Source organism: Neophocaena asiaeorientalis, unplaced genomic scaffold (genome assembly GCF_003031525.2).
Source record: "Neophocaena asiaeorientalis asiaeorientalis breed wild unplaced genomic scaffold, Neophocaena_asiaeorientalis_V1.1 scaffold242, whole genome shotgun sequence".
Taxonomy (NCBI): Eukaryota; Metazoa; Chordata; class Mammalia; order Artiodactyla; family Phocoenidae; genus Neophocaena; species Neophocaena asiaeorientalis.
In genome coordinates, this window is record NW_020172451.1 from 1,647,295 (window position 1) to 1,669,240 (window position 21,946).

At 58.5% G+C, this 21,946-nt stretch overlaps 1 protein-coding gene across 1 annotated transcript in view; it reads right to left on the reverse strand.

Annotated features, from left to right (window-relative positions):
* Nucleotides 1-21,513, reverse strand: part of TAFA5 (TAFA chemokine like family member 5) — a 71,205-nt gene extending 49,692 nt beyond the window's left edge. The window contains exons 1-2 of the mRNA XM_024737396.1: nucleotides 21,315-21,513; nucleotides 20,681-20,830 (exon numbers count right to left, since the gene is read on the reverse strand). Coding sequence (XP_024593164.1) covers nucleotides 20,681-20,830; nucleotides 21,315-21,513 — 349 coding nt within the window. The remainder of the gene's footprint in view (nucleotides 1-20,680; nucleotides 20,831-21,314) is intronic.
* Between the last annotated feature and the right edge of the window lie 433 nt (nucleotides 21,514-21,946).

Sequence of the window (21,946 nt, forward strand, 5' to 3'; positions counted from 1 at the left end):
CTCTGCAGGGAAGCCAGCTGACAGGAGACCCCCAGCCTGTCCCTGATCCGGGAGTTGGGGTGGAGCGAGGTCAGGGGATGCACAGCAGGCAAAGATGCAGGGCCTAGCGCTGGAGGCCTGCAGCTGGCGGGTGACACAGGAACCTTGGAGTCCTGGCTCTGCCCCCCCCAGTCTGTGCACGAGAGCATGCACCCCACGAAACCCCCCATGATGGGTGGCGGGAGGTTTCCAACATCAGGCACTTGGTCAGGCCCCCATCTGGGCTTCTAGGGAAGCTCTGGTGGGAGGGCCATGTCTGGGATGGTCCAGGGCCCTGGGGAGGGCAGCATCGCGGCTCCCGTTCCCTGCAGCCCCGCTTCCCCGTGTCCAGGTCCTCCCGCACCCTGGGCCAGGCGCCCTCTCAGGCAGACCGTGATCAAGGCCCGGGATGCAGTGTCTTAACTGCATTAACCTGGATCAGCCCGAACACGGATGCCGACCAGCGCAGTGCGCAAGGCACGCCCTTCAGTCCATGAAGCCACGACGGCCTTTGTGGGACCTGGAATCACGCTCTGAGGAAGGATGCACTGCAAGGTCACACGTGGGCCTGAAATCCGCCCCCATGTGCCTCGGCCGCGGGCCGGGGAGAGCGCGGTGGGCAGGGCGCTCCATCCCAGCTGGGGCAGGAGAGGCAATCGACCATAAATAAATACCCGAGAGGCACTATTTTATTTGCTCCCTGGTGCTCACAGCGCTGGGCTGGCGTCCCGGGAAGCGAGAACAGAGGAAGCCATGCCCCCAGGTCCACGTCGGGGCTGAGAGTTACCTTCCCACGCTGTCCTGGAACATCATGGCGGCCCACTCGCTTGAGAGTGGCCAGCCCTCCGACCCGTGCCCGGTACCCGCGGGGCACCCGCCGTAACAGTGAGCCCCAGGTCAAGCCAGGAAGATGTGTCCTTAAATGGCCTGTGGGCTGCACACACAGGCTTGGGGAGGCGGAGGCACGTCTGGTGGAGGATTCCAAAAAGCCGTCATCAGAGCCTGAAATACCGCGGGCCCTCGGCAAGCCCGTCTTTCCGCACCCCTTCCCCGCCGTCTCACAAACAAGCACGGCCCTTCGGCTCAGGGGCTACAGACAAGGAGGAGGTCGCCCTGACCGGGCAGTGACAGGGCCCTGACTCCCCAGCCTGGTACCCGAGGCCTGTCCTACTCCCCGCTGTAGGACAGAGGCTGCTGCAGACACAGAGGACCCGAAGCTGCCCACCTGCTCAGTCACCCAGTTGTCCTGCTTCAGAAAGAGGCAGAGCAGCCAGGGGTGGCCTGGGAGGGAAGCCACAGCCCTGGGAGCAGCGCAGAGAGCAGCAGAGACGCCACGGCCAGCCCACCTCAAGGGTCCCCTCAGAGAGCCACCTGGACTCGGCTTGTGTGAAACGAGAGTGGATTTTGGCGACAGGGAAGGAAGCAAGGAGACAGCAGTAGAGCTCTCAGGAGTTGGAAGCTGGACTGTGGGGACAGAGGAAGGAAGGACAGAAGGGCCCCAACACCCCCGGGCCTGGGTGTCCAGCTTCTGCTCCCCACTGAGAGCAACTGTTCTATCAGGAAAGAACACAGGTTGGGGGGAGGTGATCAGAGATCGTATGGACACATTCCCAGCAAACCTGGAGTCTCCATCCCAAGTGCCCGCCGAATGTCAACACACCTGGCTGTAACCCATGGACGATTCTGAGTGTGGACGTTCCAAAGAAAATTTCAAAAGGCTCTGGGGTGGGAGGGGAAGAAGGGTGTCCAGGGCACGGGAGGTCACTGATGTCAGGACACACAGCCATCACGGGCGTTAGAGGCCACGTGAATGTGAGCGACGCCTTGAAAGCCCTGACGGGAAGCGAATGTGAGCTGCCATTCTATACCCAGCCGAGGAATCACATGGCACGAACCGTGTTCACAGGAAATGTGCACCTGACCTTCAGCCACGTCTTCCACCCGTGGGCTTTTGTTCCCTGATGCACAAGAGAAAAATGAGTCCTTTCAAAGAAGCTATGAAAAAAAGATACTTCTATCTTCTTCTTACATTATCTTTTCCCTCCTGTCCAAATCACCTACCACAAATAATTAATACTCAGGGCTAGTTTTAAAGATAAGTGTCAAAGGGGACGATTGTATCACGGGCCGAGGTAGGCAGCAGAAGTTCCCGCAAACCAACCCTCCCAGAGTTCATCAGTTACAGCCTAATAACCGGTGTTGAAATACAAGGGAAGGCTATGAGTGCTTGCAGTCAAGGTCCAGGAGAGGGAAATTCACGGGATGAAAGACGGCACGAGAGCTGAGACTGATAAACGTGACGCAATGATTGCTACCGCCTACCCACGTTAGCTCTGGTCCTTGAAGCCGGCATTGTACCCATTTTACAGATGAGAGAGCAGACTCGGGGAGGCTAGGGGGTTTCTTCAAAGACACACCGTTACTCAGTGAAAGACTCATGATTGGAACCCAAGTAACCAGATCCACGCCCTGGGCTCACTCCCCAGGTGTCGGACAGCATTCAAGTCTTGGAGACAGGCAGCTTCTCTCTTCCTGCGAGCCTGGCTGGGGCTGCAGCAGGAGCCGGGCTGAGTCGCAGGTGAGCCTCCCTCCAGCTATTTTGGGGGAGGGGCCGCAGTCTTGCCTGCATGTCCAGGGTGCCCGTGGGGCTTGCGGGGCCTGGGCGATCCCCTGACAAACCTGCCTGCTCATGTGGGGTGTGCTGCAGGGACATTCTGCGGACGGCAGGTCCCCTTGGACACGGCTCTGCCCCGACAGCAGGGCTAGCAGGAGACACCAAAGGCCTCGCACTCCCGGTTCAGTTGGGCTGGATGTTCTGACTTCCCTGCAGGAGTGGAGGCCCTCCCCGGCCACGAGATGGTGCTTCCCTGCCATGTTTATTACATAGAATATAGTCACCAGAGGCCCGTAAAGCCTGCTGCGGAGAAGCCGCTGTTAGTCATCGTCTCCATCATGTAAAATCGCCCTCATCCAACACGGGAGGTGCCTCCTCGCCATCAGGGCCGGGACAAAATGCCTCGACCCCGCATTTCCTACAGCCTGATGAGCTGGCAAGTTTACAGGGTCGTTACCCAGTGGCTCCGAATCAGCTCCGTCCTGCTGGGAGCTTTGACCTTGGGCTCCGTTCTGCCCAGGCCGCCCCCAGCAGACCCCCCTCCATCCTCGGCCCTCGAGCCTCCTCTGCAGGGTCAGGCAGGGTGGGGGGCTGGCCTGAGCCAGTGCTCTCCTGGGTCTGAGCTGACAGCGGCCACAGGCTTGGCCGCGTGAGTTCAACAGAGCGCATGGGGGCGCGTTTATCGAGTGCGCGCTGGATGGGCCTCCCAGCACCTTCTAAGGGGTCTGTCCACAGAGCCTTGTTCCAGCGAGACCCTCCATTAAAGACAGCTCCAAACCTCTCCGTGTGCCAAATCATAGCGACGTCTGCAGGGCACGAACGCCCTCCATAAAGGAGTGGTAACAGATACTGCATTTATTTATCACGAAAGCCACAATTAAGGGAGGCCATCCCGAGAAGCAGCAAGTTATGGGATTGGGGGCCGCAGGCGCCAGCCCCACGGCGCATTCACAGCCCAGAGCCACCCCCTCCGAGAGGATTTAAACACACAACCCAAGACCAGGTTATCTGGCTCCTAAAGTCCACCCTTCATCTTTCTGTGATTCACACAGGCTTGGACAGCTGACCAGGGCAGATTGCCAGACGGAGGAGGGGCCGGAGGTCCCGATTTTCCATTCCCGACGAGCTGAACTGAGGCTAGCTCAGGCAGGAGGTAGCCCCGCGTGGGGGTCTGTGGGATCTGAGCTCTGTGATGTCCTGTTATTCGGCCACTGGTGAGCATGGACTCCCCTTGTGCAAAGTCCGGGAGGGACAGGAGCTGGGGAGGTGCCCGAGGACAGGTGCTTCACCTGCCACAGAGCAGGTGCTCCAGAACGATGCCACAGCCCACAGTGTCCAGTTCTGGACCATTTAAACTGTCCTTGTTCAGAAAGAGAGGCCACGGTGCTAAACTGCTCCTGGGAGGGACTCTAAAAGGACCCTTTCTCGTAGGTTCTTCTCCAAGGAACCTGCCACCTGGAGCCTTGGGAATCCCTGCTGGCCTGGGGCAGGTCAGTCATGCTCACTCCTCAGAGGTGACCTGAGGCTCACGGGCAGCTAGTGACCCAGGTCAGGTTGAGGATGGGCTCCCTCCCCTACTGGGGGTGGCGCCAGCGTGAAGGTCCACCTGGAGGAAGACAGACGCACGCTGCCCTTCCCGACACGACTTGTCCTGATGGAGGAATGCAAGTGACTAGGCTTGAATCAGGGACCCAGAGGTGCCTTTAGCCTGAATGGGTCTCCGTGGGTCCCACTCTCCTTTTTTAAGGGTTTTGGAGATGAAGCCATGCCCAGTTATATCACTTAGGCTTTTGCTGTCATCTCGATTAATCCATTAAAGTTGAAGACGGGACCTCCTCTGCCCCGTTGGGCTGGGAATCAGGGCAGCAGGGGGTGTTGGGGGCTCTGCCCATCCCAAGAACGAGGCGTGCAGCCCTCTCAGGCCGGGGACATCGGGGACACCTGGAGACTCAGCTCTCGGTGGAAAGTGCAGCCCTGGCAGCCAAACGCCGATTACTTTTGTCAGCAGAGTCAGAACAGAAGAGAAATTGAATTAAGTGGGCGGCGGGTCACAATGCAGTGCTGGCGCGCTGGGCAGCCTCGCTATTCCCCAAAGCCCGCGAGATAAATAAACATCAACAGGAGAGAGCAGCCCGGGACCCAGGTGCAGGACGAACGTGGAGACGTTGCTAACGTGTGTGTGGTACCCGTGTCAGAACCAATATGGCGGCAGGCACATCACCATCACGGTCACGGCTATTTCAGGAAATGCAATTTTATTAGAAGGTTTCCAGCCTCTCCCCTTGTCTTCTGCCTCCTGACTCTCGGGGGCCGCGGTCCCTCTCACTGCAGCATGCGCTCATCTCCTGGGTGGAAGGCACGAGGCAGATGGATGATTACGCCATTCGGCGGTGGTAACCAGGCTGGGAAGGGGTGATTCTGGCTCCCAGACTGGCGCTCTTAGGCCCCAGGGCACTGGGCCTGGCTGCACGGGGTGCCGGCTCTGGGCCCCCTCCTCCAATCTCCTCGCGGGGCACCCAGCACCTGCCTTCCAGAAGCCCTACTAGCTCTTCTTGGCAAAACAGGGACCGTGCCCTGCTGCCCTCTGCCCCCCAGTCCTCAGGGTCCTCGTCTGGGTTTCCCCAGACAGACAGGGCTGCCAGTGTGGACGGAAGCCTCTCCAGCCGGGCAGGAGGTGGGCACAGGAAAGAGTGGGTGTTCTGGGGGAGGGGAGCAGGAAGCCCAGGCTCCACCTTCGGGGTTCAGTCTCACCCCACCCCCGCCATGGCTGGCAGGTGCTCCGCCAGGTCTCTGGACGAACTGGGTCCCCCTTCCGTGGGCGTCCTGCACCGACTCTGGCCTGGCGACAGCATAGATACGGGCCGCCTGACGACGGCTGCCCCCCCGGCGCTGGCTCCTCCGTGGGGCCGGGCTCTGGGAGGGTGGGCTGCCCTTGGGAGCACAGGCGTGGCTCAGCATCTCACCTCCCAGCTCACCATCAGACTGGCTTCCTGGCATGAAGGGGAAGAAGCAGCCGCATTCCGGCCTCCCTGCTGACCTCCAGGGGCATGATGTCGGCCTCGGGGCTGCCCTGCATGGAGCCAGGCCTCGGGGCCCGGCCAGGGCGCAGGGGCAGGCATACCCCAGGTACCAGCTCCCTCCCACCTGCCACAGGGAACCCCCCGTCTCAGAGAACGGCCCCCGAGCCTTGTGGAGTGCCAGCTAGCTCCAACAGCAGGCTCTAGGGCAGTGCAACTATTTTGTGTGATACCGTCCCCGACACGGTCCCTGACACGACGTATTCGGCAAAACCCAGACACCGCACAACACAGAGATGGAACCTGATGTGAACGGCGGACTTTGGCTAATAACAGCGTATCACTGTCGGCCCCTCACTTGTAACAAATGCACTAACAATGCCATCCTTAATGCTAACAATGGGAACAGGGGGGCATGTGGGAACACTCTGTACTTTCTGCTCTGTTTTTCTGTGAACCGAAAACTTCTCTAAAAATAACGCCTATTAATTAAAATCAAACAGACGAAGGAAAAACACCCGATCCGGCCAGACAATGTGGAAGAAGACATGTGGCCCAGTCTTCAGCAGGACAAGAGATCGGCCTGTCTCCCCAGAGCACAGAGCTGGGAGAACCGGGACGCGGGGTCCTCTGCCGGCTGCCGGACCACGCCAGAGAGAAGAGATCCCCCCACCGTCTGCGGGTGCAGCGTGGCCCATCATCGGGCACAAGGACCCACCCCAGGCCGACAGCTCCGGATGGAGGAGCAGGCCGGACCCCTCTTCTGCCTGTCCGTCTGTCCTGCCCTCAGGGCAACAGTGCAAGGCCAGCATCCTCACCCTGTGGGGCCCCGCCCTGCACCCACGTGGGAGGACCCACAAGGCCAGGGCTGGGTGGACGCAGAGCGGGGGCATCGGGGGGAATGTGGGGAGAATCAGCTGTCACTTCCTCCTGCCAACTCCAGCCTGAGATGCTCAGGAAGGTGGAAAAGGAAACAGGAAGACAGAGATTCCATGACCTTGTTAGCGTTCCAGCCCGGCGGGGGTGGGGTGGGGTAAGTATATATAGCTATCCACGGTGAGCTCAGCCCCAGCTCTCAGCTGATTAGATAGTAGGACATAATTAGCTAATTAGCATAACATAATCAGGGAAAGGACCCAGCTCTTCCATTCTGCTTCAAAATCATGCTTCCGAACTTTACCTACAATTGTTATGAGCTTGAAAGGTTAGAACTTTTCAAAAGTGATGCTGGAAATGAGATCTGAGATCCGTCTGAGACCACGTAAAATATCAATAAGAATTGGATCACAGACCCGCATGTGTGACGTGGACGACAGAGCTCGTGGGAGGACACGAGGGACCAGCCCCCGACCAGCAAAACACATGACGTAAGAGGAGAGACCGGTAAATTAGACCTAGTTAAAATTGGGAATTTCTGTTCATCCAAACACACCAGTAAGCCAGTGACCACACCAGGCTGGGAGAAGATGTTAGCAGTACAAGCCCCCAGTGCAGGACTCAGACTCAAAATAAAGAAAGCGCTCCTGGGAATCACGGAACGAACCGCCCAGTCCTTTGACAGATGCTTCACGAGAGATGCTTTCCACCCGCCCAGGAAGCCTGGGGAATCACACTTGTTATTAACCGCTCAACGAGGGACGCACGTCAACACCCAAACAAGCTGCCACACTACTCCCCCACGGGACGGCTAGACTAAAAAGACCAACGACAACGAGTGCTGATTAGAACACAGAGCAAATGGCACTGCCATACACCGCTGGGGACGGCTCCAATGGTACAGGCACTTTGAGAATCGCTTCGGGCGGACCTACCATAGCCGATTTGCACCTGTGCCACTGCTGGGTATACATACGCCCACCATTAATGAGTGTGCATGTCTACGAAATGACACACACACATGTTCACAGCCACGGCACTCATAATAACTGAAAATTCAAGATAACCCAAACACCCATCTTCTTTAGGACAGACAGATAAATGACGGTACAGCCACGCAATTGAATTCCACACAGCAATAAAAATAACAAGATGTCGCTTCACACATCGAGGTTGATCTCACAGACACGGTGAGTGAGAGAAGCCAGACACAGAAGTCTGTGTACTGTCTGATTCCATTAACGCGAGGTTCCAGAAGACGGGGCACTAGTAACGGGAGGGGGTAGGACTGGGGTGGGGGGTGAAGCATCCAGACTCCGGCGGGCGAGTAGTGCAAGCCTGTGTGTGTTACATCTCAGTTAAAGTATTTTGTAAAAGAATAAACGCTTATTTTGGACTTCCACATCCTATGCAAGGTCACGAAATCGTTTCTGAACTTGCCTACACGGGCATCGTTATGAATCTGTAACTGTATAGACTTGGATTCCCACGGCCACCAGGGATGCCTGATGCTGGAGGGAAAGCCTTTCGTGAGGAAGGGCTGCATTTGTTTTCTTCTCCCTGGTGCTTCTGTTCAGGTGTCAGAGGCACATTCGCATTCAAAGGCGATGATGCATCTCTTTAAAAACACACGGGAACATATGTATATGTATAGCTGATTCACTTTGTTATAAAGCAGAAACTAACACACCACTGTAAAGCAATTATACCCCAATAAAGATGTTAAAAAACAAAAACAAAAACACACGCCTGCATCTTTGGTTTGCTGCCCCAGGAGGTTGTACAGCCCAGTCACCTAGGAAACATGGATCGCTGGGTCCAGGGTCCTGCAGTTTGCCCTTTGCCCTTACGTCCACCCTGGAGGGACCCTTGGTGCTCAGGGTGGAGGTGACGGCCAAGGTCATGTGGGCAGCTGGGCACTGGACCTGCAAGGACTCGGGTACTTAACCCCCATATGGGGGCCCTGACTCTGACATTCACGGGCGGCACCCCGCTCCCGAAGCTGTGGACCCAGGTCGTGAACACCATGCCTCCCCCAGTTACCGGTAAAATCTGCGTTAGATCAGCTGCTCGGCTACCAGCCGAGGACACTTAAAATGAGGACAGTAAAGCTAAACCAAAAGCAGCTAAGGCACAGGCGAGGAGGGCCCTTCCGGCCGATGCAGAGGACCATCCTCACGGGGTCGCACTGACCCGAAGCGCCCACGCCCCTCCCAGGGCTCCTCCGACCACCAGGCCCCGGGCTCCGGCGGCAAACGCGGCTGCCTCTCGCCCATCAGGCAGGCAGGCTCTGCCGATCCTGCCAGGCATCTGAAAAATTAAAGGGACACTTTCATTCACCTCTGCAGCTCCCTGCTGCGCGGGCCTCCTTCCTCCCCCCCCCCCCCAACAGCCCTGGAGAGCAAGGAAGGGGACGCTGACATCGCCGCCCTGCCGGACGCTGCCGTCCCTCCCCCAGCCTGGGCTCTGAGCGGCGGTCGCGGCCTGGAGCCCGGCCGCCTGGCCAGGAGCCGTATTCCTGTCCTGAGCTTCCTCCCTGCTGACCTCACTCCCCTTCACACCACCCAGGGGAGCCCCTGGACCTGCCTCCAGGCCCCTGTTGGGTACCTGCTCCCTGGCCCACAGGTGAGCCACACCTGCCGGGGGACAGCGCTCAGGCCACGCCCAGGGCCCCCTCGGTCGGCACAGACACCTCTCTGCACCGTGCTCAGGCCGCGCCCAGGGCCGGGCTCAGGGCTTCTCCCTCCAGTTTCTCAACAACCCCACGGTGAGTGCCACCACCCGGCCTCCTGACTCGCCCGTCCACCGTCACTGCCGCTTCCATCACCAGCCTGACCTCTCCCAGCACCCAGTGCCCTGAGAGATCTTCCAAAAGGCCGTCAGACACCACCCGCGCTCCCAGCAGGTGGGGATCAGCCCCTGCCCCCCACCACGGCCTGAGGAGCTGGTCAAAGGACCCGGCCCCTCCCGCCTCCCCAAGCCCTACCTGGAAGGCTGCGCAGGCGCTCCCTCCACGCGGGTCCTGAAAGCGACCAGAGCTGCCCCTGTGTACCATGCCCGGAGCCAGCAGGACATGGGGGCAGGCCGGCTCCCTGGATTCAAATGCAATTGTTTTGTCGACAATTTCCCTGGTTTTGATTTGGTTTTTACCACGCTACTGAACCGAGTTTGAAATTTCAAATCACATGAAAGAGCCTGAGCTTCCCTCAAAGAAGGGCCTCCTTGGGAGGTGCAGAGCCCCAGGGCCCACACTCAGCCCCTAGGGAAGCCACTCCTCGCCAGGAGGCCCGGGAGGGATGCCTTCCCAGCCCCGGGTGGGGGTAGCCGCTCCAGAGCACAGAGGAAAGCCGCGGGGGCCTCGCCTAACGAGGCCGGCAATTTCGGCGGGAAGGAGAGGCTAGTAAAGGATGCCGGGCCCCACCCTCCTCCCAGAGGGGTCCCTACCACACCCCACTTCCTGGGCCTGCCCTGAAACTAACGGTGCCAGGGTCTGTCTGCTCTACAGAAGCTGGACTCCCTGAAAAAGGGGCTGGACTCCCTGGGAGCAACGGGACCCATGGTGTCCAGCTCCTGTGACCTCCACCCTCGGGAGTGGACGTGACCAGCATGGCAGGCGGGTTGGACCCACTCTCTCCCTCCACAAGGTCGACCCCCCGGCAGGGCCCCCCGGCGCTAGACCGCGGCGGCTGGGGTATCTCCCTCTGCAGGCCCAGAGCCGGGCAATGGACTGGGGCCAAGGACGGCCCTGCCACCAAGCTGAGCACCAGTGTGACCCTGTGCTGGCACGTGTGAACGTGAGCAAGGTGTGGACGAGAGAGAGGGGCCGCTGCCTCCCTCCTCTGCAGCCGCCAGCCCAGGAAGGAAGGGGGACTCAACCACGGGTTCTGACGGGCACTGTGTCCTCGGCACGGCTCTCAGAGACTCTGCCCGTGACGGTACCCACTGCCCAGCAGCCAGCAAGCACCCTGGTTTGCTGCCAGCTGACGCCCACCTGCTCCGGGCAGCCATGGCCCAGTGATGAGCGCAGGTGTCATCTCTTGCAGGAAGTCTTCCCAGGTAGCCGCGGCCTGAGTCCACAGTTTCCTCCCCTGGGGTCTCGTGCTTCCTCCACTCCCCCACACATCTCAGGACACAGTCAGGACCTTTTGTCCCGTCTTCCCCGGGGTCCTCGCTGAGGCCAACAGCCTGGGCTGCTCTCATTCTGCACCCAGGTCTGGGCCTCTCAGCACTGCTGGGTGTTTCCCAGAGGGCACTGTGGCTTCCTGGGGGGCACTGAAACCCAGGGGCCTCCAGGCTGCAGCTGACCACTTGGGGCAAGCTCCATCCCCTTTGTGGTCCAGTCTCCAGTCTTTAAAGGGGGGCGGATAAGACTGCTTCCCTCAATGGGCGTCTGTGGAAATAAAACCAGTGATTCATTTAAAGCCTTCAGCAAGGCCCTGGTGACCACGTAAACCTGTACATGCCGGCCTTTAGGAACTGTTCGCAGAGCTCTGACGCGCCCACGTCAACTGCAGCTTTGCCTGGGGGGTCCTGAAAAAATCCAAATTTAAACTCCGCCCAGGGTCAGGGGCTCCGGAGCTGAGCGCCCCCTCTGCCCTCCTTCCTGAAGGAGACAGAGGATCAACAATCTCAGGGAGGGGGACCTGCCTGCATCGGCCTGGACAGGGCCTGGGGACTCGCAGGGGACCCTGGACAGAGCCCTGTGTAACAGGGTCTCACGCACGCCCCCGCCACGACGAGCGTCTGCGATGTCCCTGAGCTACAGGCGCGGGACGGGAGGCAGGCGGCCTGCAGACCTGTCTGCAGATCAGCGCCGAGCCCCCCGCACCCTTCTCTGAATAATGTCACAAGCGTCCCTGCTAACGGCTGCCATCAGAGCACGAGGGTTCCCACCACACGCTGGGGCACATCAGCTCCTGGTTCCTGGAGAGAATCTCCTCCGAGATGTTGCACAGATACTTCTTCTCTACACACATAATCCTCAAATGCTGGTTAAAGTGTGTAAGATGAGGGAGGCGACGTTATTAGCTTTCTGTTTTATAGCTTTCAGTGCACGAGTCTGGCACTTCCGCTAAATTTATTTCTGAGTATTTCATTCTTTCTGAAGCTACCGCAAGTGGAATTATTTTCTTGAGATCATTTTCAGATTGCTCCCTACCATTGTGGAGAAATTCCATTGAGTTCTGTGTACTGACCTTGCCAAACTCCTTTATTACTTTTAAGCGTGTACGGGGATTCCTTCAGATTTTCTCTGCAGAAGATCACATCATCTGTGAATAGATAGCTTTACTTCTTCCTTTCCCATCAGGATGACTTCTGGTTACGTGTCTCCCAGCTGCCCTGGCCATGCTGCCAGGACAATGCTGAACAGTGGCCAGAGGAGACATCCTCGTCTCGTTCCTGATCGTGGGGCAAAAGCGTCCAGTCTTCCCACTGAGCACGATGCCGCCCGGTGGCTTTTCATAGATGCCCTTTGTCACGCTGAGACGTTCCCTTTTGTTTCTAGTTCGCTGAGCGTTTTTATCTTGGAAGGATGTTGGATTTTGTTAAATGCTGCTTCTGTAGCCCTTAACGCGATCGTGTGACTTCCGATCTTTATTCTGTTAATACCACACATCACAGCTACTGATTTTCTTACGTTGATCCACTCTTGCGCCCTTGAGATAAATCCTCCTTGGTCGTGACGTACAATCCTTTTCACACTCTCCTGGACTCAGCTCGTTAGTGCTTTGTGGAGGATTTCTGCATCTGTATCTATGAGGTCTGTAGTTTCCTTGTAATGCCTTTTCCTGATACTTTTGGTATCGGGGTAAACCCAGCCTCACGGAGTGAGTCAAGAAGTGTTTTGTTTGGAAGAGTTTGAGAAGAATTGACATTAATTCTTCTCTAGATTTGGTAGAATTCACCAGTGGAACCATCTGGTCCCGGGCTTTTCTTGCTAGGATGTTATTAGATTATTAACTCACTGTCTTGACTCGTCATGGGTCTACTCAGACTTTCTATTTCTTCTTAAGTCAATTTGTGTGTTTCTAGGAAGGTGTCCCTTTCATCCAAGTTACCTAATGTGTTGGCACACAGCGGTTTATAGTATTCCTCTCCACCCTTTGTGTTTCTGTGAAGGATAGTAAAAATAAAGAGGGTGGTCCTCCCTTTAGTTTCTGCTTTAGTAATCTGAGCCTTTTCTCTCTCTCTTTCTCTGATCAGTCTAGTTAAAAATAAAGTTTCGATATTTTTGTGTATCTTTCAGATAATTAACTTTTGGTTTAGTTGATGTCCACTGTTTTTTCTAGTCTCTGTTTTATGTATTTCCATTCTAAGTTTTGTTATTTTCTTCCTTCTACTTGATTTGGGTTTAGCTTGTTCTTTTTTTGGAGCCTTAAGGTGGATAACTTTCTTTTTAATATAATTTATGTACAGGTAAGGGTTAAATAACTTACTTCTTACGAACGGCTGTATATAGCAGTTAGCTCACAAAATTTCTGAAAATTTAACACGACTCTTGCAAGTCACTGCAAGCCTGCTCAGCCCACCACGGGGGGCAGGTCTAGCAGACTCCAGAGAGCAGGTGACACAGATAAAGGGTGGTGCAGGAGGCCAGGCAGGGCTGGACCCTCACTCGCACCTCTGCTGCTCCTCTACCCACAGCTCGCAGAGCTGAGCCGAACTGCTGGAGGCCACTCAGCTGCACAAAGGGCAAACACAGGTTTCTAAATATGCATACTCACTTTTCCAAGTATTAAAACACCTAAAAGCTTTTGCCCCCAAAGACGGAGGCCTGCTGTCCACTCTGAATCCTGTCCTCTTTCCTCTCAAAGAACGGAGTCTTGGGTCTGGACGTGGAGGTGGGGTGACCACTCATTCAAGTCTGCTGCTAAAGGACACTCTGGGAGTTCTAGGGCACAAGCAGGGCCACGGGGCAACGCAGGTGGGCATGGCCACCTCCGTGGGACACAGGGCTCAGCTCCTCCAGGAAGCCTTCCGGAGTTTTTGCTACCGCATCTGCCCGGTTCAGCCCCCATCAGGTCTGTGCTGCCCGTGACGGCCCCCTCCTCTCATCTCATGCTTCTGCCTCTGCACCCACCCTAGCGATGCTGCAATGGCCCTGGGGAGAAGCAGGGTGATCAGGTGAGGCTGCAGAGCTGGGCGCTGAAACACCAAGGCCCCCGCCTGATGGAGAACTAAGGGCCACCCAGGCATGGGCCTCTGGGTTCCGTCCGGTCCTCGCAGCGGGGAGCTGCCCGTCCCCCGAGGCAGCCCTGGGCCCCTAACCCCTAACACCCTTCTGGGAATTTCCAGCCACTCCCAGCTTCTCCGTTCCTCTCCGTTGCCTCGTTCTCTCCACCAGCATCTAAAGGCCTCACGTTTCCTTCCCTTTCGCTTCTGAGCCTCAAAGCCAGGTCCCAGCCTCCCTGCCCCTTCACAGGACCTTGGGGGGGGGGGCTGCTGAGGCCGCGGCCCACGCTGCTCCTTATGCCGCGAGGCCAGTGTGACACAGAGGGGCCATCCAGGCTCTGCTGGATCGAACACAAAGCAGACTTCGACTCAAACGCTCTCTGAAATTTTGTTTCCCAGTTATGTGATTTTTACCGTATCCTACAAAGCAGACGCCGGGCGCTGCCATCAGAGTTTAAGGAACAGTGGTCTACACTCGCCTCCCCTGTCAGACCTTCTCCAACCTGAGCTCCAACCCAACCAGGCTGTAGAACAGCCCGCGTCCTGACCCCTGGTCCTCACTGCTCAGGGGTGACTGGAGTGCCGGCCCCGCCCCCGACACCTTACGATTCACGACTTAAAAGTGCATCATTCAGTGGTTTCAGTGCGTCCAGAGCCGTGCATCCGTCGCGTCAGTTTTAGGGCCTCTTCATCCCCCCTAAAGAAAGCCCGTTCCCCTACCTATCACTCCCCAGCCCCTGGTAGCCACTAATCTGCTCTCTGTCTCTCCGGATCTGCCTGTCCCACGTAAACAGAATCACACACCACGTGCCCTCTGGGTCTGGCTTCTTCCCTGAGCGTCCTGCTTTCCAGGTTCATCCAGCTGAACGTGTGTCAATCCTCGTTCTTTTGTACAGCTCAGTAACGTTCCATTATACGGACACACTCCGCTCCGTTTGCCCATCTGTCCACTGATGGACGTCTGGGCTGTTTCCACCTTCCGTCTGGCAGGGCAGGGGCTTCTGTGAATGTGTGTGGACACGTTTCTGAGTTGCCAGCTACAAACTGGCACGTGTCGTCTACCTCTACGAGGATTAAATCCTGAGCCGGTGCAGCTGCTGACCTTCAACCCCCCCCCCCCCCGAAAGGAGTGCAGGGTGGAGATCAGGAAACAGGCTCTCTGTGCTCCGGGAAAAACTGTCAGCACAGGCCTTCAGATAGATCTTTTCAGGAGATTTTATGAGCCCAATTCTTGCATCTCCTCTTCTGTAGGGAAGCACTCAACTCCTTCACGGTGACGTCTGCTCCTCGGGACTTGCAGAAACCTTCTGCAGAAAATATGTGCTTGATTGCATGGACTCCCCCCTTCACCAAAATCTCATCTATGCTGACCTTCCCCCCGCCTCTTTGGAGCAGTCCCTCAGAGCTCTCTGAGAGGCTGTCTCCTGGGTTGTAGTCCTCACTGTGCCCCAAATAAAACTCAACTCCCAACCCTCACGTTGTGCCATTTTTTTTCAGTCGACAGAGTGGATGTATATTTTCATTTCTCCTGGGGAATACCTAGGATTCCATTCGGAGTGGAACTGTTAGATCCCAGGATAACTCTTGTTTAATCAGGATCATTTTTCCAAAACAGCTGCTCCCTTTTACATTCCCACCAGCAGCGTAGGAGGGTTCCGATTTTTCCACACCCTCGGGAACAGTTGTTGTCATCTGACGGTTGGAGTCTAAGCCACGCTTTGGGGTATGAAGCAGCGTCTTACCGTGTGCTTAATTTGCATTTTCCTGCTGACTCGTGAGAGCTGGCATCTGGTTATTCACGTCTATCTTCTTTGAAGAAATGTCTACTCAGATCCTTTGACAATTTTAAAATTGTGTTAATTGTCTTCTCATTTCTGAGTTGGAGGGGTCCTATATATATTCTAGATAAAGGTCCCTTATCAGATCCACAATTTGCAAATATGTTCTCCCGTTCTGTGGGCTGTCTTTTCACTTTCTTGATGGTGTCTTCTGAGGCACCGAAGTTTTTCATTTCGGTGAAGTCCCATTTCTCTATTTTTCTCTTGTTGCTTGTGCTTTTGGTGTCATATGTAAGAATCCTTTGCCAAATCCAAGGTCATAAAGAGTCACCCCTGTCTTCCGCTACAAGTTTCATCATTTTAGCCCTTACCATTTAGGTCTCTGATCCATGTTGAGGCTGCTGGCATATATATGGCATGAGGCAGGGATCCAACCTCGTTCTTTTGCACACGGAAATCCAGATGTCCCAGTGCCACTTGTTGACAAGACTACCGCTTCCCCATTGGTCTTGGCGCCCTTGATGAAGATCAGCTGATGCGATGCAAGGGTTTATTTCTGCGCCCTCAACTCCTTGCATCTACTAATGAGGTGCCTCTTCTAGGTCTTCACTTCGTCCCTGGTAGGGACCCAGACTCATCCCAGACCACAGCAGCCATCTGCACACAGACCCCTCTCAAACAGCCATCCCTGCTCCAGCTTCCTCAGCAGAATCCCTCAAAGGCCATGTCCGGAACATGCATGTCTCATACACGGCTGGGAAGAATGTAAATGAGGGACGGGTGGTTCCCTAGGTTGGAGCATCAGTTCAGAGAGAGCCTCTGAGCATCACACCTCCTCTCACTCTAAGAGGAGTGTGGGGACGCTCAGCTGTTACCCAATCTGTGCGCACAGCTGGTGAGCACCCAGGAGGCCTGGGGCCACGGCTTTCCACCCAACACCCTGGGCCCTGTCTGCATCCCAGGCTCCCCGGAAAGGAACGGTGTATTACGAGATCTGACCCTGATGTCCAGGGATGCGACCTGGATGCATTAGTTCCCTGCTCAGGAATACGAAGGCACGTTGGCGAGAAGACACGCCAGCTCCCAGCAGGTGCCAGGGGTCAACAGCATCAGCCAGGAGGTCCTGGCAGGGACTCCGGAGAGCCTGGCAGGCCATACACAGGAGGACCCTCTCCAGACGGGACTGCACCAGCCTAGGCTGCGACCCCCTCCTCAGGGCCGCAGCGGCCCTCACGACAGGCCTGCCCGCCACACCCCATGGTTCCCAGGAGCCCTACCGGGCCCGGCCTAAGACCCCTGCCCTCACCCCACCCCCCACCATGGCTGGGGCAGCGCTACTCCAGAAACAACCCTCTCTTCTCCCGCCCAACTGCCCGTGCCCGGCCCCTGGGCACCACGCTGCTTTCTTTACTTTGTTCTCTTCCAAGAGAGTTTCATGAGGATTCAGCTGATGGGAGGAAGAGCCTACCTTTTTAAAGAAAGAGGCCACTTCAGGGAGAGTGGAGCTGCCTGTGGGTGACCTGCTGTGTACTGGGCGGGGCGGGGCTTGGGGACTGGGCCTCGGTCCTCTCAGCGGTGCTGCAGAGGGGCGTCGGGGCCACACGCATTTCCACCGGTGGAGAGGGGCCCTCAGAGCCTTCCAGAGCTGCAGTGCCAGCAGAGGAGGCTTTTAACCGAGGTGTCCACGACCAGCGGCAGCCCCGAGGGTAGGTGCCATTCTGTGTTTTGTGTGTAAGGACGTGAAGCCTTGCAGGGATAGTGGGGCTTGTTTGAGAAACTCTTTCTCTGATGGTTCCATGAGTTGGAAAGACCCTAGGCAGGTCAGGGTTAGGGTCCAGGCTGCGGGGGGGGGGGGTTGCGGTTTACCCAGAAACACGGCCAGGAGCTCCCCTCTCACCACCAGCCCCCTCCTTTTACAAAGAGATACTTTCTTGGTGAGCTCCTATTCATCCTTTGGTACCCTGCTCAAATGCTCCCTTGAAGATGCAACTTTGCTAAGGTCCTGGACAGGAAGTGACGGCTGTACTCTGGGGTCCCCCAGCCCCTGCCCCACAGTCTGGACCCTAGTCCTCCAGCACTGCATGTTCTAGGTACTAGGTACCCTAAGAGTCAATCTCCCCTTCCAGCTCTCCTCCACCCAGGAGCAAACACCTTATTTGATCAAAAGAATGAGTGAGTGGGCAAATGAATGAACGATAAGTTAATAAATAAATGAATAAACACGTGAACAGATGCAGCTGGGCTCAGTACTTCAAGCCCACGTATTTACCAAACATGACAGGGTCAGCACAAACCATCCCAATTCAAGGCCCGTTCCTAAGGAATTCCAAGCAAGCCCATGCAACCCGAGTTTCCTCTTCAGCAGCACGATTCACACTTGAGGAAACATTATGTGCACAGAGCAAGAAAACAGAAAGGCAAAAATTAAATTAGATGGCAGCCTGGAAATGCCCGCTGTGCAAAAAATGCCAGCTAACTGACTTGTATGGCCTCCCTGGAAAACGGCCGGGTTTTAATTTGGGTCTCTGGGACCCAGCTCCTGACGCGCGGGGAGGCTCACAGGAGAGGGGTGAGAACACGGTTTCGGATGAGCAGACCCAGATTCAATTAGTAATCAGTTCTGACCTGACTCTCCCGAAGACTCCCAGAGCTAATGACCAGAGGGGAGGGGAGCGGGCCCGCACCTCCCCCTCCCCCCCTCCTGGCCGGGAAGAATCCATCAATGTCAGCCCAGAAGGCGCTCTGGCCGCTTCTAGTTCCAAGAGCTTCAGATAGGGATGTGATGGCTTAGCCCAGCTCACTGGGGGTCAAGGCGGTCCACCGGCGACCCACTAGGCAGACAGAGTCTAGGGTCAGTGGAGCGGCCTCGGAGTAGCTAGGCCTTTCCTCTCTGTAAAGACTGTCCGTGATTGTTTCTGAGGATGGTCCCCAGAGGCAAGGACGTTAGCACTGCGCATGGACATCTGGCTGTCCAATCACACCCCGTCCGTGGGATGCCGATGGCTAGACGCTCTTAACGAGGACAGACAACAGCTTCTTAGAAACAAACCTGACGCCAGCACGGGTGCTTCCTTGCTCCAGATCCTCCAAAGGCACCAGCTGCCTCAGCATCCTTCCACTAGCCTCCAGCCCCCCCCACGGCACAGTCCTTTCCCACCATCCCCCAGGTGCCCCCGACATTCCCAGGGAGCCCTTCCGGGCTGGCAGCACAAGTCAGGTAGCACGTGGCCGAGGGGCCTGAGGGAAGCAAGGCGGGTCCCGGGGGCGGCCGGGTGGTCCTGGAGCCCCGTGCACCTCCAGGGTGCTTCTGGGCACCCCAAGCTCCGTGGGTGAGGCTCCCGCGGCCAGCTCAGCCCCAAAGGTGCACAGGACGTCGGGGCCTGGAGTGGTGAGGGCCGGGCCTGCTCCCTCGGGCCAAGAGCCCAGGCCCGTCCCCGACTCCTTCCCTGTCCTGCTGGAGGCCACGTGGGGCTAGAGCTCCAGGCCCCGGGCCCCGAGCAGACTCACTGCCCCGGCCAGGTCCCCGGATAGTCCTGGATAGGCTCACTGGTGACACTGACCCGGGTCCCTCAATCAGCCCCATCCCCGAGGGCCCCTTCCTTGGGGGCCTTTCTCCCTTTGGGGGCTGCACTGGGACCCACCCGGCTTGTCAGAAAGCCTCCCCCTCAGGGACGATGTGTCCTCGCTCCTGATGCAGCCCTGCCAGCACTGCTGGTGAGCCTCCCAGAGTGGTCAGGAGCTCAGATGCCCCGGCCCTGTGCTCAGCACGCCCATCACGTCTCCCGTGACCTTCACCAGCACCGCCTGCAGCAGGCAAGGTGGTTCCCCCCACGTCCTAGGTCAGAGCAGGGGAGCCGGTGCGACTCCCTGGCAGAGGCAGCAGACTGAACCAGGGAGCTGGGCCCCCAGAGCCCGTGCAGAGGCTGTAGGGGAGGGGAGGGACCGACCAGAAGAGCCAGGGTCCAAGTCCAGCTCTGGGCGACCCTGTGCATCCCTGCCGCCCCCACGGGATGGACCGGCTGATACCTTGGACCCTCCACCTTGACCACGGTGACCGCGACTCCTCCAGCCGCCCCACACCCCTGCATGGGGCCATCCACCCCAAGGAGCCTGGACCAACACGGGCAGCTGCCAGCCAGGCCCACGGGAGCCCCCAGGCCGCCCAGAAGAGGGGTGTCCCCCCTGCTCTAGTCCTGGGGCTGGGCAGGGCTCCGGCCCGGCTCCAACGCCGCCTCCCCGACTCGCCCGCTGGCCCCGCCCCAGACCCCTGCTGGGCCCCGCTGCGTCCAGCCTTGGGATGCCCAGGTCCCCCGCAGAGCACCCACGGCGTCTCCTGCACCAGGGGACGCGCCCACGTCGGTGCCCTCATGGAAGCCACAGGGACTCCTCCCCGCTTTGTAAAGACGGCTTGTGGGTCTGTTTCTGAGGACGGTCCCCAAAGGTACCACCTCCCACAAGGTGCCTGAGTACCAACTCAGCAAGAATGTTAACAGGACGTGTCTTGTCCCCCAGCCGGCTCAGCCTCAGTGGTGCCACCAGCCTACCCAACGGGCACATCGTGTCGGCTGTCCTGGGAGCCTGTGGCGGCCCCGCTGCACGACAACACGGGCAGCTGCCAGCCAGGCCCACGGGAGCCCCCAGGCCGCCCAGAAGAGGGGTGTCCCCCCTGCTCTAGTCCTGGGGCTGGGCAGGGCTCCGGCCCGGCTCCAACGCCGCCTCCCCGACTCGCCCGCTGGCCCCGCCCCAGACCCCTGCTGGGCCCCGCTGCGTCCAGCCTTGGGATGCCCAGGTCCCCCGCAGAGCACCCACGGCGTCTCCTGCACCAGGGGAGCACCACCTCCCAGACCCGCAGGGCGAGGAGCCCCGCTGGCACCTCAGACAGAGACCACACGGGCATCAGGGCCATCTCGCTGGTGGCACCGCCTCCACCCTCTCTGCCCGCAGCAAGCCTGACTGGCCAAGAAATGCCCTCTGGCCCCGTGGGCACCCGGCTCCCCGCCAGCCTGCCCTCCACGCCCACGGCCAGCAGGCAGCCCTCAGGTGCACAACCGGCACCGCTGGGGGTGGCGGCCCCGTGCAGCCCGAGGCCTCGCCCAGCGAGCAGGGCGCCTCGGTGGAATGTCCTGGGGGCTGGGGGCATCTCGTGGACCCTGGGCACGCAGCCTCTTGTGGCCCCCGACGGCCGCCCGGGCCGGGGCTCTTACCGTCCACGCAGGCGGGCCTGGCTCTGGTGGTGCCCGCGATCTGCCCCTTCCTGCACGCGCAGCGAGCCGTCTGCCGGGCGATCGTCCTCCGCGGCTGGCTGCTGTCGCGGTCCAGCGTCACAATCTCACAGGTGCCGGCGGCCAGCTGACCTGCAAGACAGGCACAGATGGGGCTGAGTGGACGCGCCTGGAGACCAGCCGTCCCGGCACCACACCGAGTGCCCACCTGGCGCCCGCCTGCAGAGGGACCCAGAGGGACATCTGAACCCCCCAGACGATGCGTCACACCCACCCTGTAAGAGCCAACGCACCGGGTCAGGCCAGCGACCTCCACGCTTCTACAGCATGGTTTTGGCAGCCTTGCCTGGGCGACAGGACGTTAAACGTGCCCCATCTCAGCCACTCCTGGAAATGAAGGGCTGAGTCACAGGGGAAGGGCCCCCGGTCACGAGTCAGGACCTGGGCTGCACAGGGCTCCGCGACGGGAGGCCAGGCTGGCCTGGAGTGGCCCCGGTCTGTGTCTGGACCAGCCCAACCTACCGAGAAGGGACCCGTCTCATTTGCAGGTGACGACTCCATGGGTTTCACTGGCTTCCTCACCCCACCACGTGACCCCTAAATCCAGGGAGGGCACCATTGCTCTGAGGAGCTGAGGGAGCCAGCATCCCAGCAGAGGGACACGCCTGCCTGTAAACCAGGATGCTCTGAAGAGTCACACTGACCAGACAGGCAGCGCCGGCGCTGGACGGCGGGTGCTGACGAGGGAAGCCTGGCCGCTGGCCCCAGGGAAGCTGCAGGTCCTCCCCGGGCCTGGCTGGTGCACCCCCGTTCATCCCCGAGCTGTGAGCCTAGATCTCTTGGTGACACCGGGTGGCCCCTCGGTGTGGCCACACGGCCACAGCCTCCACCGGGGCGTCCACTCGCGGCCTCGCTTTCCTTCCCTCCGCAAACAGTAAGCACCGCTGTAAGCCGCCCTCTGCGCTGGGCCCTGGGACCACAGTGCGAGAAAGCGGGCGGCACTCTGCCCCTGAAGGCCCCTCCCAGCTCGAGGATACGGCCCCGTACGGATCCCAGCCCACCGCTATGCAGGGGGTCGGCAGGGAGAGAGGACGCGGGTGCATGCCGCAGCTCCAAACAAGGGAACGACGAGGAGGCGACACCCAGGAGACGGTCCCCACGGGCAGGGGAGGAGGGTGGCGGTGTCCACCCCACAGAGGAGAAGCTGGCAGCTCCCTGGGGCTCCCAGGCAGCCGTTTTTTCAGCCCT